At 33.4% G+C, this 22,848-nt stretch overlaps 2 protein-coding genes and 1 pseudogene across 3 annotated transcripts; 1 reads left to right on the top strand and 2 right to left on the bottom strand.

The window, feature by feature from the left end:
- Positions 1-5,627: 5,627 nt before the first annotated feature.
- On the bottom strand, positions 5,628-10,100 carry LOC131648175 (uncharacterized). Of its 2 annotated transcripts, none has more exons than XM_058917960.1 (5): positions 9,956-10,100; positions 7,832-9,637; positions 6,804-7,256; positions 5,939-6,117; positions 5,628-5,835 (listed from the first exon to the last, which is right to left on the bottom strand). In XM_058917960.1, exons 2-5 carry the CDS (start codon positions 9,618-9,620, stop codon positions 5,719-5,721), a joined length of 2,538 nt encoding a protein of 845 aa, XP_058773943.1. In that variant the 5' UTR covers positions 9,621-9,637; positions 9,956-10,100; the 3' UTR covers positions 5,628-5,718. The 2 variants fall into 2 exon arrangements, with proteins under 2 accessions (XP_058773943.1, XP_058773942.1); XM_058917959.1 differs by having other exon boundaries at positions 6,804-7,304.
- Positions 10,101-14,469: 4,369 nt separating this feature from the next.
- Positions 14,470-16,656, top strand: LOC131651262 (uncharacterized; annotated as a pseudogene).
- A 1,925-nt stretch (positions 16,657-18,581) lies between these two features.
- Positions 18,582-22,507, bottom strand: LOC131648176 (FRIGIDA-like protein 5). The gene is made up of 4 exons (XM_058917962.1): positions 20,891-22,507; positions 19,878-20,330; positions 19,030-19,202; positions 18,582-18,925 (listed from the first exon to the last, which is right to left on the bottom strand). The coding sequence occupies exons 1-4, from the start codon at positions 22,404-22,406 to the stop codon at positions 18,785-18,787; spliced, it is 2,283 nt and encodes a 760-aa protein (XP_058773945.1). The 5' UTR covers positions 22,407-22,507; the 3' UTR covers positions 18,582-18,784.
- Positions 22,508-22,848: the final 341 nt, after the last annotated feature.

Below are 22,848 nucleotides of genomic sequence, written 5' to 3' on the forward strand. Positions count from 1 at the left end.
CGAAGGTTTGGTTTGCAGTAGACATATGCTATTTGAGTCTCTCTTGAATGAATATTTATTAGATTCTAGACATAGGGTTTAGTCCTGATAATTACTTGTGTGTCGAAGCTTAATGCTTCTTTGTTGTTGAGTCGATTAAGACATCGCCTTCGAGATGATACGGTTTTTATCTCAGCTTTGCGTTAGACATAACCTTGGTTGTGAGCGATACATGATGGTATTGAAGAGTAATTTAAGTTGATTGTAATTGATTAACAAGTTTAAGTATTTGACGGGTAGAATGAAATGCAATTCCAAAATAAATTCTCTTTGACTATTGAGATTGTTTATTTGCTTTATTTACTTTTTCCGCATTTACCTTCCGCACCCAAAACCAAACTTAGAAGGATTGAAACTGTTGAGTGGTAGATTTTCCCGCGCGCTAGTCCCTATGGAGACGATAAATTCTCAGAGTAATATTTTCCAAATCTTTTATTGCTTGCCCTCTACGGCATCCAACAGAGGCCCAGGATCTCGCCGCCTTAGATAAGAGCATAAAGGAGTCCCTGGAGGGTTCCTTTCGATCTCAGAAGATGCTGGAGGAAGAAATGTTCATACTTAAAGATGAATTAGTGAACACTTCTGATTAGTATTTTAAGCGGGCAAAAAAACGGGTACCCTTCCTCTACCTTAAGCTAGATTGGAGTCAAATAACCCTATTCAGTGGTCAGTGACAGTCAGTTGGTGGAAGAAGTTTCACCTCCTCATTAGCTTAGTAGATCTCCTGATGAGGGCACTCAGACTAAACCTAAAGGTAATAAGGCATGGGAGGATAAAACCCCCGATGAGGATTTTTCTCACTTGGAAGGCATTTCCGAAGAAATGAGGGTTCTAGAGGAGGGCCAATGAGCTTAAGGCTTCATTTTTTTGTGGCTTCTTTTTATAACCAAGCCCTTAAGGGCATTTTTGGTAATGATTAATGGTCCCTTAAAGGGATTTCTTTTGCACATTTTTCCCTTGGGGCTTGATAATGAAATGGTGGCCTTAGATGCCATTTTCTTATTTTTCTTGAGTAAATTGCTATTTCATAATACCTTGAACAGGTTTCTCACCACAATATGACTCAATAAGACGACAAGGATTACTCCATGAGGATCTTGTATGAATAATTATTTTTCAGGCAGCATGGACTCATCTATGAGTATCTAACATGGATAATTAATTGCCTCTTAAAGGCAAGGATTCCTTCATGAGAATCTAACATAAAAGATTGCCTCATGGTCGACAAGGATTCCTCTATGAGGACTAAGCATACATAATTGCCTATTGGGCTTTAAGAATTCCTCCATGAGGATCCATCATATATAATTAATTACCTCTAGGGCGACAACAATTCCTCCATGACGATTCAACGTCAAAGATTTCCTCATGGGAAATTTTGATAAGATTCTCAACTTCAGTCAATAATATTTGAAAATTCATTTAATAGAGTGAGGCGCCTTATCAAAAATCCATGAGCCTTACTACAAAATTCAGGGGAAAAGAGTGCCCCGTACTCGAAATAAAGAATGTTTTAAAATAAACCATACATATGGCAAGCGTGATACCTCACCTTAACCCATCCAAACGATAAATTTAAACTGGACAAAACATGGCATAACACCTAAAGAAATTAATTTCCTCTAAATGGTATCTTTGTATGCCACTTTCACGCTCCTCGGGAATAAGGCATCCAAATATTTATCTTGGAGGGCCATATTTTGTGGTTCTGTTACCAGCTTCAAGTCTACAACATTCATTACTTGTGTGTCTAGTTACAGTGCATGAACCATGGCCATAGTCGCCTCTTAAGTTTCAAGCTTTCAAGATAACACCTACAGGCGGTCTATTGATCCCCTTTGATAACCCCAACTCGCCCATAAGGCAACAAGTACTTCATGCATACTACAATAAAAAAAGGAAACTCTTAATTGGTTGAAAGCAAGTAGCCCTATGATCGTGTTGTATGAAGAAGGTGTGTTTATAACAAGATATCTTACCTTTATCATCCCATCCTTGCGCTTTCCTCAGCCCCAAACAAGGTCTTCAGGGTGATATAACCCTTTAATTGCACTTGTTCGCCATATAATCGTACTAGTGAGCCTAGGAAAGCTTTAAGGTCGTCCAAATCCAAGCGAAGCCTTTCGAGAGCATTCCGGTAGAGGATGTCTGCAAAGCTTCCCTGATCTATTAACACTCTTTTAATCTCCCAGTCATCATAACTTATTATTATAACAACAGGGTTATTATCATGTAGATGAATGTCTGATCCACCCCTTTCAAAGAACGTTATCTCAAACTCTGTAGCTTCATTCTGTCCTATATCAGGGCTGAAGGGTGAGCCTTTCACAGTTATAATTTGGTGTACATACCTTCTATGGTTTTGAGATGCACGCCAAAAGAGAAAAGAATTAAGGGTCTCTTTTAAATTTGAAAATGGTGTTCCTACAAACCGGTCCTTACAGCGGGACTAATCTTCCTAGATACTTTTGGGCTGATGTTGTGAGCATCACTTGTTGTATAATGAATCGTGTCTTGATAGGAAGGATTCTAAAGCCAACTCCCTACGAGATGCATAAAAGAAGGAAGCCGAATATCACTCATTTCCATATTTTCGAATGCAAATGTTTTATTCTTAATAACGAGAAGGATAATCTTGGGAAATTTGATGCAAAAGATGATGAAGACATATTTTTAGGATATTCCATTTCTATAAAGGCTTTTAAAGTTCTTAATAAAAGAACCATGACGATAGAATAATCAATTTAAGTTACCTTGGATGAGTCTGACCCCTCTTCTATAGAGATAAATATTATTGATGGTGCATGTATTTATGAGAAAAACATCCTTGGAAGATGATGATCAAAGTAAATATAAATATTATGATCAAGAAAGAGGTTAAAATCCAAATGTAAAACTCAATCTTAAGAAGTCAACTCTGAGAATCAAAGTGTATCCAAACAATGAAGGACCACTAAGGATAATCTAATCCAGAATGTTATAAGAGACATTTCTAATAGAGTTACGAATCGACGTTCACTTAACAAGGTAGGTAATCATATGGCATTTGTTTCATAAAATAAGTTAAAGGAAATGGATGAGGCCCTCATCGATGAATATTGGTCTCTTTATATGCAAGAAGAGATAAGTCAATTCAAAAGAAACAACATTTGGGAACTTGTTCCTAAAACTTCAAGTAATCAAGTGATTGGGACTCGTTGGGTCTTTCGCATCAAACTTGATGAAGGTGGCATTTTTTTAAGAAATAAAGTAGGACTTTGCATGAAATGATACAATTAACATTAGGGTATATATTTTTACGAAACTTATGCTCATGTATTTCGATTAGAGGCTATAAGGATGCTTCTAGCTTATTCTCGCGTCATGAATTTTAAACTCTTCCAAATGAATGTAAATAGTGTGTTCTTGAACGGTTACATCTAATGTTTGTTGATCAACTTTTAGGTTTTATCTACCATATATTCAGTGATCATGTCTTCAAGCTTAAAAAGGCATTATACTATTTGAAACAAGATCCCAATACAAGGTATAATCGGCTTAGCAAGTTTTTGATTAATAACAAGTTTCAGAGAGGTCAGTTTGATAAAACTCTTTTCATGAAAAGTTTGAGCATGACATTTAACTTGTTCAAATATATGTGGATGATATTATATTCGGTGCTACTAACAAATCCTTGTGCAAGAATTTTTTGATATAATTTAGAGCGAGTTTGAGATGTCCATGATAGGGGAGCTTCGTTACTTCCTAGAACTGCAAATCCATCTGTCAAAAGAAAGGACTTTCATAAATCAAGCTAAGTATTATAAGGAACTTCTAAAGAGGATCAACATGGAAAACTCAAAGGCAATTGATACTAAAATGGATACATCATGCAACTTGGACAAAGATGAAGGAGGAAATTCAGTTGAAGAAAGCAGGATATCAAGGCACGGTCAACTTTCTCCTTTATCCTACTGCATTTCATTCTAATACTATGTTTGTTGTTTATCTGTGTGCACGATTTCAAGCATCGCCAACAGAATCAAATTTCTCTGCGGTAAAATGCATTATGAGATATCTCATTGGCACATACCATAAGTGTTTATGGTACTATAAATGAATGAATTATGTCTTAGTTAGATACTTGACACTGATTTTGCTGGAAAAAAAATTAGATCGAAAGAGTACCAATGGTACATGTCACTAGCTTGACGACAACTCATTTGTCTCATGACATAACAATAAACAAGAAAATGTAGCACTATCAACAAATGAGGCGGAATATGTTGTCACAAGTTGTTGTTGCGCACAAATCTGGATAAAACATTAGCTAAATGATTATGAAATTAATCTTGGTGCTGCCCCCGATAGACAACACTAGCACCAAAAATCTTACGAAGAATATAATAATTCACTCTCAGACAAAACACATTCAGGTTATGTATCATTTCGTAAGAAATCATATTGAAAAAGAGGATTGTGTAATTGAGCATCTATCTTCATATAATCAATCAACTCGCAAATATTTTTTTTTTTATCAAACCACTTCTTAAAGAAAATTTCTTTTTCATAAAAACTGAATTAGGGATATTAAATAATTATGCATGGATTAATACTTGCTAAATATCTCTTCTCTATCTTCTTCCCTCTCTATATATATATGTGCTTACTTATGTTTATTTTTTCCGCCTTTTTGATGCTACCAAAGAGGGAGAAATATATTTTTAGAGAAATATATTATACTCTCTAAATTTTTTAGGGGGAGTTTAACCACTAAAAGCTACCACCCTTGTTTTTATGTGCTTGTTCACCTTCATATGATAGATGTGTTACCATCATAAAAAAGGTGTGAATATAGTTTTATAGTATCAGAATTAGGGAACTGAATTAGAACTGAATTAGGGATATTAAATAATTATGCATTGATATCAATTTTAAAGTCATATTCCCTTCAAAGGATATTTTGTCCAATAAATTTATTGTCTCAAATGTGATCCCTATGCATTCAGATACACTGCTCTTCGTATTTTTGGTGCTTTGAGACTATTTTGGGAGCCAATCTAACAAATCTATCAACTATAATCATGATGATAATTTTTTGTACTTAACATTTAATGTTGTATGTCTAAAGTGAAAATTTATCAATGTTGTAGGTCTAAAGTTTGCTATGGTATATACTTCATTAAATTTGAATATCAAAGTAATATTGACAGAGAGAATATAGATCTGTAGTATAAAAGTTATTATTGAAATAACTATGAGATAAAAAGAAAGTGACAATGAGCTAAAAGAAGAGAACAATTCTCAAGTAAAAAAATAACTCAAAGAAGAAAAAGTTATATAAAATTTTAATTTATATTTGAAAATATGTACTCAAACAAGATTTTCCTATTTTTACAAACGAATTATGTTACATCCATAACGACATTTCATAGCGGCTATAACTTCAGCATGTTTTCTTCACTCTGTTGTAATGCAGAAAAGTAGTATCGTCCGTTGCGGATACCGTCTTATTGTGTCCTATATCTTGGAAATATACTTTTATTTAAAACCTTGAATAGTTTAAACACTATTCTTTCTAAGTAGTGTAAATCAATAAATGTGTCGATTTTATAAATAACAAATGTGTTTAAAAGGTTATTGAAAAAAAACTTACAAACCATTACTTCTTTTTTACATTAAGTTGTTCCAGTACAAAGCTTATTTCCTTGATGTCCTAAGGATCTTCTCAAGCAGATCCTTAGGTTCTAGGCTGTGATCTGAAAAGCACTGTAGCACAGTTCCCAGACTAGCAGTTTCTTGATCTCTGGCCTTATCCTGTGTTAAAGTTTAAAGTTATTTACTTAAAATTATCATTCATGGGTGTGTGTGAATATGGAATGTTTCATAAAATATATACTAATAAGAAAAGTAAAAGAACCTTGATTTCAATGGAGTTGTTGTTCTTGCAATTGGTCTCACAAATGAGTTTGACATTTTGGACATGTTCTTGCAAGAGATCAGCTAGCTGATTCTTGTTAGCCAAGTCATATTCACAACTGAATCTAACAGCTCCCACAAACTGCTTCTTCTTGATAAGATTCTCAACAAAATCTGCAACTGCAAGAAATTTCACATCATCCAAATTCTCTTTGAAATGCCAACTGCCTAAGTTGTTTGCATTCCTTTCTCACGTCTTAAGAACATTTTATAACTGATTTGGTTTCTACTAATTATTTTGATATGTATAAATATGATGATCCATAAAACCGTAGGAGAAAAAAATGGCAAATTTAGATTTCATAGTTCATACAACAACCATAATGTTTAATTTTTCTGTCACTAGCAATATAATTTGAATTTAAAACACAAATGTTGCCAAATTACAAACAGCAACCAAATTTTACCCTACTAAGTGGGGTCGGTTACATGGATCAAACTATTATGCGTACGCCACAATATTCTATCGAAAACCATATTTCTATCCAACTTATTAATCTCATGATCTTTTCTAATAGTTTCTTTCTCTTTTTCTTATGGTTTTGCGAAACTACCTCCACCATAAATGATTAAGTGAGTAAAAACTGGCCCTATCTTAGAGTTCTGCACTATCTTAAAGTAAATGACTAAGTGAGTAAAAAATGGCTCTATCTTATAGAGTTCTGCACTATCTTAGAGACAAGCAACTTTAGGGTTTCACAATAAATAGGCATGAACGCATATGATTGCAGATAGGAATGTCAGGGAAAGTAACAATAGATATAAGCACATTTGATTTGATAAATAAAATATCTAAATCAGCATACCAGAAACTTTATTTGCAAAGCCAAGGGTTCTAAACAGCTCCAAAGCTATCTTGTGATGAGCAACAAATGCAAAAAGCTCCAAAATTTCATCTTCAATAAAAAAAGTAACCAATCCATAAATCGACAAAAGCAGTAGAAAACCAAGGGGCCCCAAAGAATTTTCAGCATTTTCTTTCATGTTAGCTTTCAAGTCAAGTGCTAGCTTCAATGCTTCTTCTCGCACACAAGGTTTGATATTTGGTGTGATTGTCATCAGTTGTTCTAGCAGATAGATGCAACTATCATTAATAATCACAGCATTGTCTCCTTTCTTATCACAAAGTGGAATAGTGGGGTTCAATATTATATCCAAAACAAGTTTTGCTGGATCTGATGATTCTAGCATATTAACTAAAACATCACTGCAAAGTGACTCAACCTCATCAGCTTTCTCATATTTATCCAACTGCAATCCTGTTCCATCAATGGTAGCACTTAATTGATAATCCATGTAAGACGTAACTGCATAATTACATGGCAGATCCAGATATTTAAGCTCACTCAAATTGATAGAAGCTTCAGTAAAAAAAACAACATATTATGAAGGAATGAAAAACACCTCTTAGATTGAAATGAGTGTGACAGAGGAAAACATTATACTATTACTAACAGTTATAATCAATGTCATTATAGATTGGTTAAGTGCCCGTGATGTTTGTCAGGATATTGAACCTACATTAATATGCTAATCTTTCATAACTAGTACTATAGTATTATAAATAAACCTTAGTCGGGGATGAAAAACGCATGAGTTTTTTTGCACTTAAGCGATTCATAAAATGTTCAAGGGTGAAAGATATAATCCAAATTAGTGGCTGTGATATGAAAATTAGAGAAGCTGTTCAACTGGACTCAAGCACACAACATTAACAAGATTAAAAATGTCTCTAATGAACTATGTAGATCAGATTATAAAAAATATCATCATCATTAAAAGGAACAGTTGTAATGAAATTCTTTCGCTAAACTAGGTGAATAAGAACATTTACCCGAATCTTTTTCCTCAACAATATATTTTGTTAATACTTCATATTGTTTTTCTGTCAACTCAGGCTCCTTTAGTTGCCTATCAATTTTATTCATCTTTGACTCATGATCATTGACTTGTCCTCCAAACAGCTTCTCTTTTAAGTTGAGCTCCTTAACCTTTACATTGAACTTATTCTCTCTTAATTCAAGTTCTTTCCACAATCCTTCAAATTGCTTTTCTTTTGATTTGAAGTTTTGAAATTGGCTTTCAAAATGCTTCTTATTTGATTCGAACTCCTTAACTCGACCATCAAGCTCCTCCTCCTTTAATTTAATGTCCTTCACTCGACCTTCAAGGTCCTCCTCTTTTGATTTAATGTCCTTCACATGGTCTTCAAGTTCTCTCTCTTTTGATTCAAGTTCCTTTACTCTGCCTTCAATTTGCTCTATAGACTCAAGCACCTTCATTCCGCGGTTGAAATGCTTCTGTTTTGATTCCAGCTTCTTTACCAACTCCTTCAGGGGTAATTCAAACTCTTTCTTTTTGGATTCAAACTCCTTCACCCGCCCTACAAGTATGTTTTCTTTTGACTCTAACTCATTGTATCTTCTTTCAAAGTGCTTCTTTATAGATTCCATCTCCTTTACTTTGTCTTCAAGTTGTTTTTTTGTAGACTCAAACACCTTCATTTGGCCTTTGAAATGCTTCTGTTTTGATTCCAGTTCCTTTACCAACTCCTTCATGGGTAATTCAAATTCCTTCTTTATGGATTCAAACTCCTTCACCCGCCCTATAAGTATGTTCTCTTTAGACTCTAACTCATTGACTCGTCTTTCAAAGTGCTTCTTTTTAGATTCCATCTCCTTCACTTGGCCTTCAAAATCTCTTTCTTTTGATTCATGCTCCTTTAATCGGATTTCAAAATGCTTCTCATTTGACTCAAGCTCCGCCAATCGGCTTTCCAAATGATTTTCTTTTGATACCAACTCTTTCATTTGATATTCAAACTCCCTTTCTTTACCCTCTAACTTCTTCCTTTCGGACTCTATTTCTTTTGCTTGCATGCCAATTAATTTGTTCATTGCATCAAGCTCCTTCTCTTTGGCCTTAAGTTCCAAAGTACATTCAGCAATTTTTTGGGAAAGAGCCTTGAATTCATCTTCCTTCCTTCCACATTCCTTATCAATTTTATCAATGACTTGACGAAGTTCTATTTCTTTTGAAATGCTACTCTTCACTTGATTAAGTTCAATCTCTTTCGTCTTGAGCTCTTGCGTGCGTTCGCCAATCAAATCCTCCATCAAATAGAGCTGTCCTTCCTTCACTATAAAATCCTTGATACATTCTTCAATTTTTCCCTGCATTTTGTTGTAAGCTTCTTTCATTCTTCTAAACAAACTAACTTTCTTTTTCTTACTTTCAAGCTCTTTGCAGCACTCCTCAATCTCTCTCTTTATGAACTGCAATCTCTTCTCTTCTACTCTCGTCTTCCTTCTGCCTACCTCAAATAAATTTTCTAACAATGCAAGGTCTCTCTTCAGCGAGGAAAACGAATTATCGGACAAATGAATATCATCTTCATCTTTGTCGTGATCATCATATGTTGACACCTTTGATTTCTTAACTTTAATATGCAAGGAATTTCTATCATCGGATTTCCTTTTACCAGACACATCACATTTATTACTAAATGTTCCCAAACTTGCAACCGGGGAAATCCTAGTTAGCAAAAGAACATCATCACCATCTTCCGATTCAAAGTCATCACAAAAAACAGGTTCCCTCACATCAGAAGCCTCAAAATCCATCGTTCAATTATAAAATCCTGGAAAAAAAACCGAAATGATAAAATAAATAAATAAATATACAATAAACGTGATTTGAAAAAATTCTAGGTCAAACTGAATGATCAAGTAATAGATCATTACAGTCCCAGAAGCAAAGTTAAACTATAAACGCTAAGAACAATGGCAGAATAAACAAGGGTAAACATTTCAACGTATAAAAATCTACGCAGTTAATAGCTCTAACATTTACATGATGTTGATTTTTTTCTTGACAAAGCATAAATGTGATAGATAAATATATAAAACGCATGAAAAGTAAAGAGAATGAAGAAACAGAGCAAAGTTGAGATGCTTACGAGAAGAGAACGATGCAAGATGAAGGTGAAGAGAGAAGAATTTTCTAGAATTTCATTTGCATTTGGAGAGTGAAGTGCGAATAAAGAGAAAAAGGAAATGAAGGAATGAGAGAAAAGGAAGAAGAGAAGGAGAAATGTTGAGAGTTTGTTACTACTTTCTGTTGGAGTGAGGCGTCGCTGTATTTGTGAGTGGGGTCTACAAAACAGACTCCATTGGTAGAGAAATTATTGGATGGACACCCCCCTAATTCCATATATTTTATTTTAATTTTAATTTTGTTTTTAGTTGTATTCATGGGATGGTTGAAAGTACGGAGAAGAGAGAGAATTCAATATTTATTTTTTAATTAATTAAAATTTTATGATTAGTTTTTATTAAAACAATTTCTTAGATTTGTGTCCATCTAAATTTTTTTCCCATTTCAAATAACTCGATGACGAAGTTGAATGGAGGGATTATCCATTTCAATTTTTTTTAGGATGGTATTAATTATATTTGTTCAATTTTAATTAATTAATTTAATACCTTTAAATTTTGTAAAGATGATAATAATTATTCCTGTGTGGAAGAGAAAATTTGGTGAGGTTCTGATTTGACATAAGTCGTCGTAGAAGTTCTTTGGTGCATTAACAAGAATTTTCAGTGCTTAAAAAAAGTGTATCTGCAAGGTTATCACTCCAATGTTAAGTAGTTGAGAAAAATGTAATTGACAATAATGGAAGACTTTGTACATATAATGGTGTGTAACTAAATTTATATATGGTCGACTGTTGAAACCGCTCTTTGTAAGTGCGACGTGGAGTGTGGGAGATTGTTGGATTGAATTTGACGCCTAAGCTGAGTGAATGCACGAACTCTGATGTGTGGCGTCATTGTGAGAGTTTACTTGTTCGCCAAACTTAAATGAGTATTATGGATTGGGCCTTTCGTATTGTGTCAATCTTGTAGGGCTGTTTGGGCAGCCCAGAACAGTTGCTTTTAGTCCTAACCACCCGACATGAAGTTAGGATAATAACATAGTGATAGGATCATAGAGGTAATTTTAGTCAATCTAAATATTTACCTCTATGAGTACATATATAGAGCTAGTGATGGATAATAGAGTAAAAGGCTTAAAAGCTAAAAAGCCCAACTAAATAATAAAAATTCAACTAAATTCAACTTCTAACTTAAATATTTAGATTGATTAAAATTACCTCTATGATCCTATCACATAAGCATTAGGAACGACCTCTATAGTTCCCTTCTTCGTTGTTCCAAAGCCTCTGGGCAGTCTTCTAGTCGTGAAATAGATCAGTAGCATGCTGAGTGAGGCTAAATATCCTCGAAAATAGGTGCATTAAAGGGTTAAATATACAACGTCCTGTAATATTAGCGAGTTTTGTTTGTAGCCACTGTAAAAGTTTTTGTTATTAATCCCCACCTTATGTTATCTAGATTCCCCTAGTAACCCCCCCTCAATGTCAGATGTCTTCAAAGATTCACCTGCTTTCTCTATTTCTGTCCACGTGGAATATCCATATTAACACATGGCATTTTTATTTTTTTATTTATTGCTGACCATATGTAACATTTCTATAACCCCCTTGTAAAAGTTAGGGTTAGTTTTCAAAAGAGGTTACATTGTGATTCATGCGAAGAAGACGACGATTCTTGTGAAGATGAAGACGAAGGCGACAATGCTCAGGCAAGGGAGGAAGACGAAAACGAATCTTATGGACGAATACATGTTCGAAGACATTGAAGCTTATAATTTCTGAGATATGTGATTTCTAACCTTCATCCCTCACTTGTTAACTGGAAATCTCTGATTATTTTTGTTATCTGAAACTTTATTTATAGGATATGCAACATTTTAATTTTTTTTCCCAATTCGAATGGAAGTGATGACTGAGATATCCTACCATTTGCATTGGGAGGTAGTTGTACTTTCTATTGGTGCCATAGACAATGGGGAGTATTGGCTGCGAACAACCTTAGGAAGGAAAAGGAGATCCTACAAAAGAGGCTTTACTCCGTCCTTTTGGAAAGAGACGGTCGTATGTAGTATATTTCTAAGACAAAGAAGCTCTTGGAGTCTGCTAAGAAAGACGTGGAGGTTCACAATTCTCCTTCTAGTCTAGCTGCAAAGGTGAAAGATCACGAAAAGCTGATAGAAGAGAAAAAGAAGACCTTGAAAAAGTTACATACCTTTATTCCTGATGTTAAATTTTCTTTCAATGAGGCTAGAGAGTCAGCTAAAACTCAAAACAAGATGGCGTAAGATATAAAGGTTGCTTTGAAGGAGGAGAATGAGTATCACGAGTAAAAGGTCATACATTTGAAGGAGTAGTTAACAAAGTTGGAGGAGAAAAGACTCATGGCATAGTGAATATGAAAATGGCATATGTGTTAACAACCATGTCATGGTGGTCTTCTTTAATAACGCCTTTAACCAAGTGGAGTTGCTATGTCCCGGGGTGAATATCTAAAGGGATAAACTCAATGCCAAACAGGAGGCCGTGGATGGAAAACTGGACACTCTTGGAAAAACTTTAGCTTCTTAGAGGTTGCTTTGACTCTACTATACAAAAAACATTCTGTAACCATTTCTTACTACGACCACATAACTGACCGATGAAATATATGTTCATTAAGCATCATTCATTTTTTTTAAATTACATATAACCACAATCACAATTGACAATTGTTGTGATATGTTAAGAGTGACAATTCAATTGTTAGAATTTTTTGTGTTTTTTCGTTAGTAAAATGATGTGTTTCCTTAATTTTTAATTTCACATATAATTAAAAACTTGTCACCACGGTTAAGATTAACAACCATAGTGAAATATCAAGATAAATTACCACCGTTTTTTTAACAATCATTGTGAAATATATTGCATATTTAATGTAAGTATATAGTGCAACATAAGAGGAGGCGAATTAGGTTTTAAGACATTTTCTCGTTATTTCGGAGATGATGTAATACTTTTATTTTTCCGGTATAACTATGATGAACTTATGAATGAAAAGGCAATAAAAGTGTAATATGTAAAATTGACACAAAGATATATCATGATTCCCCTTTTCAAACAGAGTAGTCTAGTCCCTTCATACCATGTGAAGGATTTCACTATTTTAGATATTGTTACTATGACCAATGGTAGTGTGGCATTAAGGATTCCATTTACCTTCTCGTGATCTCGAAATCCAAACATTGGTCTGTTTTTGCTTCGTGAGTTAGTGTCAGTCGTAGCTTAGAGAAGGTTTTGTAGTAGAAGATCTTTGTTACACTTCATTTTTCCGCGGATCTCCTCGATGACGAAGGTTGAAAACGATACGAAATCAAAAGATTTTACGAATTTCTTTAATGTGGTTTTCTTCATCTTAATGCATTATGATAACAATTTGGTTTCTGGATGTAGGTGGTCTGATGGTGAAATTTCACAGAAATTAAAAAACGGTTATCATAGACGGCACCACTGTTCTGTAGTGAAATAAGAATTGTGATTAAGTGATGATGCGGTAACGTGGATCTCTTATATAACAAAGCGGGAGTGAACCTCTAAAATTAACACTCCAACGACAAAGTTAGTTACGAAATTCAAAATAAATAAAATAAAATTATGAGATCATAAAATATACCTTAAATATCAAATGTGTTGATTATATATGCTGATTGGTCTTTCCATTGTTGAGCTCAATAAAAAGTACTCGGGACATTCCTACAAATATTTATGTTACTATTTTGTCATGAATTTTTTTTTGTCTTTTTTATATAAGTTTTTACATTTTAATAATAATAATAATAATAATAATAATAATAATAATAATAATAATAATAATAATAATAATAATAATAATAATAATAATAATAATAATAAAATTTCTTAGTTAAGTTATATCTGTCGGATTCTATTTGTCTCTTTGTCGTTATTCGGAACGGCCTCATTCCGCCAACTTGGTGAGTCCGCTATTTGCCTGTTTTGGTGGACCTCACTCACACAATACACAATCCCTCACTTCACTCTCAGTGCTGCATTGCAACATTCGTTTTTATAATTTCTTTCTTTCTCATTTCTTCAACTTTATTCTCACAAACACTCTCCAAAAGCAAATGAAATTCTAGAAACCTCTTCTTCTCTCTTCATCTTCCATTTCTTTCTTCACACTATACTGTAACAAAATATCATCAAATTTGTAAGCATCTTCTTCACTGAAACTAAGTATTCGTGAAATCTTTTCTTTTTATATTTCATGATTTCTATGTATTTTTCTGTTTTACATTTACACTTTCATGTCTTTTTTGAAACATATCAACACCATGCAAATATGCAATGTTAGATTAAAGCTAATAAATGTATATATATTTATATGTTGAAACGTTTACACCTGTTTACTGTGCCATTTTTTCATGTATTGAATCGTCAGATTTTGATTATGAAACTGTAATATATTATTTGACGATTGAGTTTGACCAAGAAATTTTTCTAACGTTTATTTTTTATTCCGGTTTCTATAGTTGAATATGATGGACTATGAGGCTTCTGATAAGCTCAAAATTTGTGATGGCGGTGATAATGATGGCAACTTACATGATAAATGGCTCACATTATGTTCAGATATGAAGGAACCTCTTTTTACTGAAAATTTTGAATTTGAAGATGATCTTGATGGTGTTGCTTTGCTGCCAAGGCTTACTCCCAATTCCAGTGTGGGAACATGTAGTGGTAAACTTGAGGGTTCTGTTAAGAAGAGGCTGTTTGATAACAGTGATTCCTTGCATATTTCTGTTAAGAAATCAAAGGTGTCATTGGATGATGATTGCAATGAATATGAAGATGAAGATGGTGATCTGTCGTCGGATAGAGCTAAAAGGCTGGGAAATTCAGTTGATAATCATTTTCCTCGTTGAAGAACAAAATTGAGTATGTTGAAAAATCATTTGAGGAATGTAAAAGGAAGAGGAGAGAAGAAGAGAAGATATTGGAGTCTGTAAAGAGAAAGATTGAGGAGTGTAGCAGAGAGCTTGTAAATAAGAAGAAGCTAGCTGGTTGCGTTAGAAGAATTAACGATACTCATAACAAAATGGTGGGGAAAATTGAAGGACGTGTTAAGGACTTTGTAGAAAAGAAAGCACAATTGTGTTTGATAGAGGACTTGATTGGAGAGCGCAAGCAAGAGCTTAAGATGAAAGAGACAGAACTTCGTCAAGTTATGATTAACATTTCGAAAGAAAGGGAATTTGATAGACGACTTGAAAGCCAAATGAAGGGGCTGTTGGATGATTTGTTGTTAAAACAGAAGCATTCGAAAGGGGAACCATGGAGCTTGAATTAAAAGAGAAAAAACATGAAGAGCTTGTGATGAAATGGGAAATAAAAGAGAGAGAATTTGAAGGCCAAATGAAGGAGCTGGAATCTAAAAAGAAGCATTTTGAAAGCCAAGTGGATGAACTCAAAGCAAAAGAAAGACAGTGGAAAAGAGAAGTTAAGGAACTTGAGTCTAAAGAGAAATTACTTGATGGCCGAGTGAAAGAGGTTGATTGGAAAGAGAGTGAATTGGAAGGCCGGGTGAAGGAGCTGGAATCAGAAAAGAAGCATTTTGAAAGCCGAATGAAGGAACTGGAATCAGAGAAGAAGCGTTTCGAATGCCGACTGAAGGAGCTCGAATCAAAAGAAAATCAATTCAAAGAACAAATGAAGGTGCTGCAGTTAAAAGAGGAGGAGGTCAAGGGTCAAGTAAAGGTGTTTGAATTAAAGGAGGAGGAATTTAAAGGTCGAGTTAAGGAGCTGGAATCAGAGAAGAAGCATTTTGAGTGCCAATTGAAAGAGCTTGTATCAAAAGAAACGCAATTCAAAGAACAAATGAAAGAATTCCAGTCAAAAGAGGAGGAGTTCAGAGGTCATGTAAAGGTGTTTGAATCAAAGGAGGAGGAATTTGAAGGTCAAGTCAAGGAGCTCAATTCAAAAGAGAAACAATTTAAAAGCAAAACTGAGGATTTCAAATCAAAAGAGAAGCAATTTGAAGAACGATGGAAAGATCTCGAGTCAAAAGAGAAGCTGTTTGAAGGACAGGTCATCAGGAATCCTGAATCAAAACTGAATAAACATGAGGAAAAAGAATCAGGTAAATTAAATATTCTTATTCATCTAGTTTATTGAGATAATTTCATTTCAACTGTTTCATTTAATAATGTTGATAGTTTCAATAACCTGATCTACATATATTCTATCTAAATATGCAGCTACATCTTACATGGATGATGAATCAAGTCCTCCCATTGATGAAACAAGTTTGCAGTTGGTCTCCTGTGAGCAATCTGACATTCTAGCTATTCTGCGAGAATCATCGGATCCCGCAAAATTGGTTTTGGATATAATACTGAACCCCATTCTTCCTCTTTGTGATAAGAAAGGAGACAATGATGGGATTATTGATGATAGATGCATCTATCTGCTAGAGCAACTGATGAAAATCTCCCCAAATATTAAACCTCATGTAAGAGAAGAAGCAATGAAGCTAGCACTTGATTTGAAAGCAAACATGAAAGAAAATACAGAGAATTCTTTGGCGGTTCTCGGTTTTCTACTGATTTTGTCAATTTATGGATTGGTTACTTCTTTCGATGAAGACGAAGTTTTGAAGCTTTTTGCATCCGTTGCTCAGCACAAGATAGCTTTGGAGCTGTTTAGGCCACTGAGTTTTGCAAATTAAGCTTTTGGTATGTTAATTTTATATCCTAGTTTGAGAATGTTGAATCTTAGAACCATGTTCCTAATATGGTTTGCAAGTATTTCACACCCGTTTTCGAAATTTGGTCCAATTTTGAATTATTTAGTCCAATCTGCATAGGTTTTTTGTGAACCATATTTTATTTAATGTCTGTTTTGATAAGCTTTGATGAAGTGAGATTTTCTTGCACATTGCAGATTTTGCTAAGAAACTTAACAGGAGGAAGCGATTTGATTCTGCAGTACTAGTACTTGTTACTTGGCTTACAAGAATCAACTAGTTTTGTGGTAGAAAAAATCAATATAAGAAATGCGGTAATGAAAACCTGCTAACATTTACACCACTTTTTGTTAGGGTACATACTTTGACAGGACTCTGTTTTTTTATTCTTTCAAATATCTAAATGTAAAGAATGAAAAACCATGAAATTTAATAGGATGATCTCTATGAAGAATTATATAATAGCAAAGTTTTCACATCCCGATCAAATGAAGGCACAATTTACAGCTTCATGAAATATGTAAATTCAGTTTATTTATCTATTCTATTAAATTAGAAACATATATCCTATAGTTGACACGTCAACAAATTTTTGCCAAATAATCTAAAAATTAACTTGTCAAATATATTTGTGTGACATCCTTTAAATTAAAACACATCAATTTGTAGTTCTATGTTGACGCAGCATTTTTTATAAGAGATGTTTTTTTCTTCAATTGCCTAAATTAGGTTACTTATTTATTATTGTCTTAACTTCAATAGTTAATACATATTACTTTTATGTTACTAATATTTTAATCTTTTCTCTTCTTTTATGTAAAAAAAGAAAAAAAAAGCTTTTCTATTGTAGTAACTTTTTCTTTTCTTCTACATAAAAATAACTTCAGATTGTTTTTTTTTAACACAACATCTCTCATCAAGAAATTTTAAGTTAGAAATAATTTGTTGAATTAAGTAAGAAAAATGTAAAAAAAAAAAAGAAAAGATTATACATATGGAACAAGAGGAATTTGAACATAATGTCAACCTAAATACTCTAATATAGTTTGAGATTTTTTTTCTTCACTTTTCATAATTTTGAAACTTCATTTCTCACTCTTTATATGCTAATAAATCGAATAAAAGAAACAGAGTTTCATTACAAATATCTTTTGGCGTCTGAAGATTTACAGCTTTACAAATAGTGATATAATTAAGTTAACCAAACAAACTATTTCAAGCCACAATTTATAGCTTCATGAAATATGTACTTCTCAAGTTTTTAAATTCAGTTCTAAATACTCACTTAAATCTTATATTTATTTATAGGGAAATGCTAACAAGTGCCCCAGGGGCACTATTTAAGAGCTTAAAAAAGTAAGTTTTTCTTGGAAATATAACTAATTAATGCATCGAAAATTGAAACAATGAACTTTTTAAAGAATATTTTCTTAAAATAGAATGCTTAAAGAGTGCCCCTGGGGCACTCGTTAGCATGACCCTTATTTATAATCTATTAAATTAGAAACATATATATCCTATAGTTGTCACTCTTCAAAACACTGCAATTTGTAGTTCTATGCTGTTACAGCATTTTTTATAAGTGATGTTTTTTTCTTCAATGGTCTAAAACAGAGGTTATTTATTATTTTTTCTTAATAATTTCTCATTTATCACTATTTTTCTACAGAATACAATATCTAACTTAATTAAAATTTTTAAAGATGACTTTATTATATAAAAAAACAAATATTTTGGAGGATCAGGAAGTGTGAAAGTTATAGAACTTTTTAAAACTCTATCATCAAAATATTTTTTTTTAGAAAACTCAATTCAATTCCAGATATAGAAGATCACAAACCAATCTCATCTAAATTCCCCACAATATACAACCTCACTGCGATAATTTGAAAAGGTAACCCAAATTCATCATAATTAGAGTGAACGTGTTCTCATATTCAACTCAAATATATGCTAAAAAAATCGAATAAAAGAAACAGAGTTTCATTACAAGGATAGATTTACAGCTTTACAAATAGTGATATAATCAAGCTTTTATATTTAGCATGAATAGCATATCCCTCCCAACAAACTATTACTACATTCTTGCATTAAGTTGTTCCAGTAGAAAACTAATTGCCTTTATATCCTTTTAGCTCAAGAATGCGATATTTAATCTCCTTGTTAAACAGAACCTTATGTTCTAGGCCGTGATCTGAAATGCACTGTAGAACAGTTTCCAGACAAGCAATTTCTCGATCTCTCGCCTTATCCTGAATTCAAGTTCATAGTTGTTTATTTAAAGTTATCATGCAGGGGTATGTGTGAAAATGGAATGTTTCATAAAATATAATTTAAATAAGAAAAATAAAAGAACCTTGATTTCATTGGAGTTGCTGTTGTTGCAACTGATCTCACATATCTGTCTGGCATCCCGGATGTGTTCTTGCAAGAGATCAATTAGTTGATTCTTGTCAGCCAAGTTATATTCACAACTGAATCTAACAGCTCCAACAATTTGCTTTCTCTTGATAAGATTCTCAACAAAATCTGCAAGGGGCAAGAAATTTCATATCATCCAAATTTACTATAACAGTACCTAAAAAGAGAGATATTTTCGGTCTATTTCATTTTCCCAGCATTAAAACCCTTTCAATTTTTTCTTTATACATGACGGGTCTGTTAAAGAAACAAAATGCATCAGTTCAATTTCATACCAGCAACTAATTTATTACTTAGTATCTTTGCATATATCCTCAATAGTTTTTACTTCTAATCAAATTCAACTTAGTGAATTTAAACCAGAGTATTTTTCTCCTCCATTTGAATAATGGCATTTTAGCAAAACAAAAACAACTTCTCATTGAAATTCCAACCGCCTTTCTCTAAATTGTTAGTATTTTTTTTCTGACATGTCAAGAAAAATATATAGGTGATTTGGTTTCTACTAATTATCATGATATGTAATATAAATATGGTGATTCATAAAATCGTAGGAGTAAAAAACATGGCAAATTTAGATTTCATAGTTCATACAACAACCATAAAAAACATGGGCCTATCTAAGAGCTCTGCACTATCTTAGAGACTATCAACATTAGGTTTTCACAATGAATAGGCATGAGCGCATTTGATTGCATATAGGATGGCAGGGAAAGTAACAACAGATATAAGCATATTTGATTTGATAAGAAAAATATCAAAACCATATCTAAATCAACATACCAGAAACTTTATTCGCAAAGCCCAGGTTCTTGAACAGCTTCGCAGCTATCTTGTAATGAGCAACAGATGCATAAAACTCCAAAATTTCATCTTCAATAAAAAAAGTAACCAATCCATAAATGGACAAAAGCAGTAGAAAACCAAGAACCGACAGATAATTTTCAGTATTTTCCTTCACGTTAGCTTTCAAATCAAGTGCTAGCTTCAATGCTTCTTTTCGTACACTAGGTTTGATATATGGTGAGATTGTCATCAGTTGTTCTAGCAGATTGATGTGGCTATCATTAATAATCACAGCATGGTCTCCTTTCTTATCACAAAGTGGAATAGTGGGGTTCAGTATTATATCCAACACAAGTTTTGCTGGATCTGATGATTCTAGCAGATTTACTAAAACACCACTGCGAAGTGACTCAACCCCATCAGTTTTCTCATTTGAGTCCAACTGCAATCCTGTTCCATCCAGGGTAACACTTAATTGATCCGATGTAGCACTTAAATATTTATATCGTAGATCCAGATATTTGAGCTCAGAAGCACCAGTTAAAAAAAAACAATATACTATGACAGAATGAAAAACACCTCTTAGATTGAAACGTGTGTGTGACAGAGGAAAGCATTATACTAACAGTTACAATCAATGTCATTATAGATTGATTAAGTGCCCTTGATGTTTGTCAGGATATTGAACCTACACTAATTGCAATATACTAAAAAATTTAAACTACATTAGTATACTAATCTTTCATAACAAGTACCATAATATTATAAATAAACCTTAGCCGGGGACGAAAAATGCAAAAGTTTTTTGCACCTAAGTGATTCATAATCCAAATTAGTGGCTGTGATATGAAAATTAGAGAAGCTTTTCAACTGGACTCAAACACACAACATTAACATGATTAAAAATGTCTCTAATCAATTATGTAGATTGGATTAAAAAAAATCAGCATCATTAAAAGGAACAGTAGTAATGAAATTTTTGGCTAAATTAGGTGAATAAGAACAGTTACCTGAATCTTTTTCTTCAGCAATATATTTTGTTAATACTTCATATTGTTTTTCTGTCAACTCGGGCTCCTTTAGTTGTCTATCAATTTTATTCATCTCTGACTCAAGATATTTGACTTGACCTCCAAACAGCTTCTCTTTTAAATTGAGCTCCTTAACCTTTACTTTGAACTTATTCTTTCTTAATTCAAATTCTTTCCTCAATCCTTCAAATTGCTTTTCTTTTGATTTGAAGTTTTGAAATTGGCTTTCAAAATGCTTCTTATTTGATTCGAACTCCTTAACTCGACCATCAAGTTCCTCCTCTTTTGATTTAATGTCCTTCACATGGTCTTCAAGTTTTCTCTCTTTTGATTCAAGTTCCGTTACTCTGCCTTCAATTTGCTCTATAGACTCAAGCACCTTCATTCCGCGGTTGAAATGCTTCTGTTTCGATTCCAGTTTCTTTACCAACTCCTTCAGGGGTAATTCAAATTCTTTCTTTTTGGATTCAAACTCCTTCACTCGCCCTACAAGTATGTTCTCTTTTGACTCTAACTCATTGACTCGTCTTACAAAGTCCTTCTTTTTAGATTCCATCTCTTTCACCTGACCTTCAAAATCTCTTTCTTTTGATTCAAGCTCCTTGAATCGGATTTCAAAATGCTTCTCATTTGACTCAAGCTCCTCCAATCGGCTTTCCAAATGCCTTTGTTTCGATACCAACTCTTTCATTTGACATTCAAACTCCCTTTCTTTACCCTCTAACTTCTTCCTTTCGGACTCTAATTCTTCTGCTTGCCCGCCAATTAATTTGTTCATTGCATCGAGTTCCTTCTCTTTGGCCTTAAGTTCTAAAGTACATTCAGCAATTTTTTGGGAAAGAGCCTTGAGTTCATCTTCCTTCCTCCCACAGTCCTTATCAATTTTACCCTTCACTTGATTAAGTTCAATCTTTTTAGTCTTGAGCTCTTGCATGCGCTCTCCACTCAAATCCTCCATCAAATGGAGCTGTCCTTCCTTCACTACAAAATCCTGCATACATTCTTCAACTTTCCCCTGCATTTTATTGTGAGCTTCTTTCATTCTTCTAACAAAACTAACTTTCTTTTTCTTACTTTCAAGCACTTTGCAGCACTCCTCAATCTCTCTCTTTATGCACTGCAATCTCTTCTCTTCTACTCCCGTCTTCCTTCTGCCTTCCTCAAATAATTTTTCTAACAATGCAAGGTCTCTCTTCAGCGACGAAAACGAATTATCAGCTGGCTTGCATGGCCTTATAATTTTATCGGACAAATGAATATCATCTTCATCTTTGTCGCGATCAACATATGTTGACACCTTTGATTTCTTAACTTTAATATGCAAGGAATTGCTATCATCAAATTTCCTTTTAAGAGACACATCACGTTTATTACTACATGTTCCCAAACTCGCAATCGAGGAAATCCTAGTTAGCAAAAGAACATCATCACCATCTTCCGGTTTAAAGTCATCACAAAAAACAGGTTCCCTCACATCAGAAGCCTCAAAATCCATAGTTAAGTTATAGAAACTGGAAAACCTCAAGAATTACAAACACGATATGAAATCCTGAAGAAAAAACCGAAATGATAAAATAAATAAATATACAACAATTTAAAAAATTTCTAGGTCAAACTGAATGATCAACTAATATATTATTACACTTCCAGAAACAAACTTAAACTATAAACTCCAACAACAATGGCACAATAAGTAGGGTTAAGCGTTTCAACATTTATAAATCTACACATTTGCTTGATGTTGACGATTTTTTTTTTTTGACACACAGATGCTTACAATATGAACAAAAAGCATGAACATATATAAACGTGAAACAGAAATGAACAAAAAGCATGAGAAATAAATAGAATGAAGAGAGTAGAGTTGAGATACTTACAATAATAATAATAATAATGAAGAAACAGAGAAAAATGGAAGATGAAGTGAAGGGAGAAGA

The sequence above is a fragment of the Vicia villosa genome, linkage group LG2 (assembly GCF_029867415.1).
Source record: "Vicia villosa cultivar HV-30 ecotype Madison, WI linkage group LG2, Vvil1.0, whole genome shotgun sequence".
NCBI classification, from domain to species: Eukaryota; Viridiplantae; Streptophyta; class Magnoliopsida; order Fabales; family Fabaceae; genus Vicia; species Vicia villosa.

What these genes read in the sequence shown, in the direction of transcription:
- LOC131648176 (XM_058917962.1), bottom strand. Translation starts at nt 22,406, where the DNA reads ATGGATTTTGAGGCTTCTGATGTGAGGGAACCTGTTTTTTGTGATGAC. An exon ending in TGCTGAAGAAAAAGATTCAG is followed by an intron (nt 20,331 to 20,890) that starts GTAACTGTTCTT and finishes TGGATGGAACAG; the next exon opens with GATTGCAGTTGGACTCAAAT. An exon ending in CTTTGCGAATAAAGTTTCTG is followed by an intron (nt 19,203 to 19,877) that starts GTATGTTGATTT and finishes TGCCCCTTGCAG; the next exon opens with ATTTTGTTGAGAATCTTATC.
- LOC131648175 (XM_058917959.1), bottom strand. Translation starts at nt 9,620, where the DNA reads ATGGATTTTGAGGCTTCTGATGTGAGGGAACCTGTTTTTTGTGATGAC. An exon ending in TGTTGAGGAAAAAGATTCGG is followed by an intron (nt 7,305 to 7,831) that starts GTAAATGTTCTT and finishes GTAATTATGCAG; the next exon opens with TTACGTCTTACATGGATTAT. An exon ending in CTTTGCAAATAAAGTTTCTG is followed by an intron (nt 6,118 to 6,803) that starts GTATGCTGATTT and finishes AATTTCTTGCAG; the next exon opens with TTGCAGATTTTGTTGAGAAT.